At 31.1% G+C, this 2,219-nt stretch overlaps 1 protein-coding gene across 1 annotated transcript in view; it reads right to left on the reverse strand.

Annotated features, from left to right (window-relative positions):
• LOC107710742 (GRAM domain-containing protein 4-like) overlaps positions 1 to 2,219 on the reverse strand; it is a 57,952-nt gene that overhangs the window by 9,182 nt on the left and 46,551 nt on the right. Inside the window, 5 exon segments of the mRNA XM_016515581.1 lie at positions 406 to 515; positions 790 to 833; positions 1,392 to 1,463; positions 1,541 to 1,589; positions 1,902 to 1,993. Coding sequence (XP_016371067.1) covers positions 406 to 515; positions 790 to 833; positions 1,392 to 1,463; positions 1,541 to 1,589; positions 1,902 to 1,993 — 367 coding nt within the window.

Genomic DNA, 2,219 nt, shown 5'->3' on the forward strand with positions numbered 1-2,219 from the left:
TATATATAATTTTTATTTTTACTTACTTTTTTTTTTAAAGATGCTTTGATGAATAGAAGTTAAAGCAGTATTTATTTAACTAGATTTTTTTTTTAACAATGTAAAAATCTGTCACTTTTGCTTAAACAAAAAATGCATCCATGCTGAATAAAATTATTAACTTAAAAAAACTATAGTGTACTTTGTTGCTAATTGTCTCTTGCTCTTGCTAACTACGTTTAGGTGTTAGCATGTTTGCACCATTATCTGATCTGTATACTTCCTTCAGTGCTAAAATGACTCAAAGCACACAAATAAACCCAGTGTGTCTATGTTTGATATAAAAGCAACAATAAGCCATTTATTGACAGCATTTGTTTGTGTGTGACTGCGTACATGTGAGGAGTTATGGGTAATAAATCTTACCGATCATGAAGCCCATCAGCTTGTAGGGCAGGACGCAGGAGGAGATGAAGGCCACCCACAGAGCGATGTACAATTTCTGAGTGATCTCAGGCTGAACCCACATGAACAAACTGATGTATACACATACGCACACAAACATGGAGAAACATTCATTAGTTTACTTCAGGTTATGATTATATTTCAATGCTCCCACAAAACTTATTGCGGAAACTTTCTTTCCATCTCATATTATTTCCATCAGCAGTTTTGTGTTTGTTTGCAAAAATGGTACATTCAAGTTTGAAACTTAAAAGTTTTGTGAATGAACACAAAAGCATTGAAATACAATTTGTCCTCTCATCTCATACTTTTTCCATCACCATAAAATGTAAAAGAGCTACTTACTTTTTGATTTTCTCCAAAACGTCTGCCATCTTTCCAAAAAGATTCTGCAGAAACATTAATTTCACGTCGATCAAAAAGAACAATATGCAAAGTGTCCATAAAAACTCCAAATCGCAACCGAGATTAAAAAAGGAACAGTTATTTATTATGGCTATTTTTCGGATTATACTATAAAAATAAAAGTCCTCAAAAACTATTAAATAATATGAACGGAAGAATGTGAATTAAGCAGTGACCAAAAAATATAAAACAACAAATCTTTAGATCACACAGCTCATGTAGTTTTTGCATTCTCTCAAATAACTTTATGAGGTGCATTCTGGGTTACTTGTTAATTAATATTAAAGGAATTTCCATGTGTGCTTAACAGTTGTTGGCTGCTTATCCTTCACTTTCAGGCCAAAAAAATTTATAAATTAAACTAAAATTTTAGTTTTGTAAAGAAATGCATACACAATAGCAAAAAGCTTTAGATGATGAAAAAGTTTTCAAAATCAGGAGAAACAGTAAAGTGTGTCCTTGACAAATAGTGTACATGCAATGGACAGGTTTTTATTCAAATAAAAGTCTGAAAATCTATAAGCATTCAAGTGTAAATTTACCTGTGCTTTTTGTGCAACATCAAGAACTAACTGAAACTTTTCAGACACAGTTAGATCTTCCTTTGGAGGTTCCTGGAAGAAGGAAAAAATGAAATATGCACAAAATAAAAAAATCACTGACAAATTTTCCCCTGGAAAAACATTCCTACCACAGGTTCAGAAACTTCAGGCACAATACTCCACTGAATTCTCCATCCTCTAAAGAAAAACAGAACAGTATTAAATCAGTTTGTTTGTGCTACATATACAGTATGTTTCTATATATTAAAAAATACATATGCATGTATGTTTATTCTGTGATAATATACAGGCATTGCATTAATACATGTACTGTATATGTACAGTGATAATGACTGTCTGAGTGGACATAGTAGTACATTCATATTTATGACTGGAAATTTCCGCTAATATACAACACCTTGACAAACTGAAATTTGTTCAATTTAGGTAACATTTTATATTTAACACAGTTTCAATAACATACTAGTAAGAAAGGAATCATTGTCTTACCTGGCTATGAGGTAGTTCAGTGACAACCTCAGAATGGCTAAGAATAGAAACAAAGGTATAGCCCAGCCATGCCATGCTGCATTCATATAAATCTGTGACAGAAGACAAAAACACAACACATATTACATTGCTGTCACAAGAAGGGGTATTTATTGGGTACAAAAACTATCAAAAACATCTTTGTAATGTGAAGCTGGAATAAATATTCAAAATATAAATATTAGATTAACTAAAATGAGAAATTTTGCCTTGGCAATAAATGAAACCTATTTACTAATATTTTTATATTTTATATATATATATATATATATATATATA

Source organism: Sinocyclocheilus rhinocerous, unplaced genomic scaffold (genome assembly GCF_001515625.1).
Source record: "Sinocyclocheilus rhinocerous isolate Xijiao unplaced genomic scaffold, SAMN03320098_v1.1 scaffold1078, whole genome shotgun sequence".
Taxonomy (NCBI): domain Eukaryota; kingdom Metazoa; phylum Chordata; class Actinopteri; order Cypriniformes; family Cyprinidae; genus Sinocyclocheilus; species Sinocyclocheilus rhinocerous.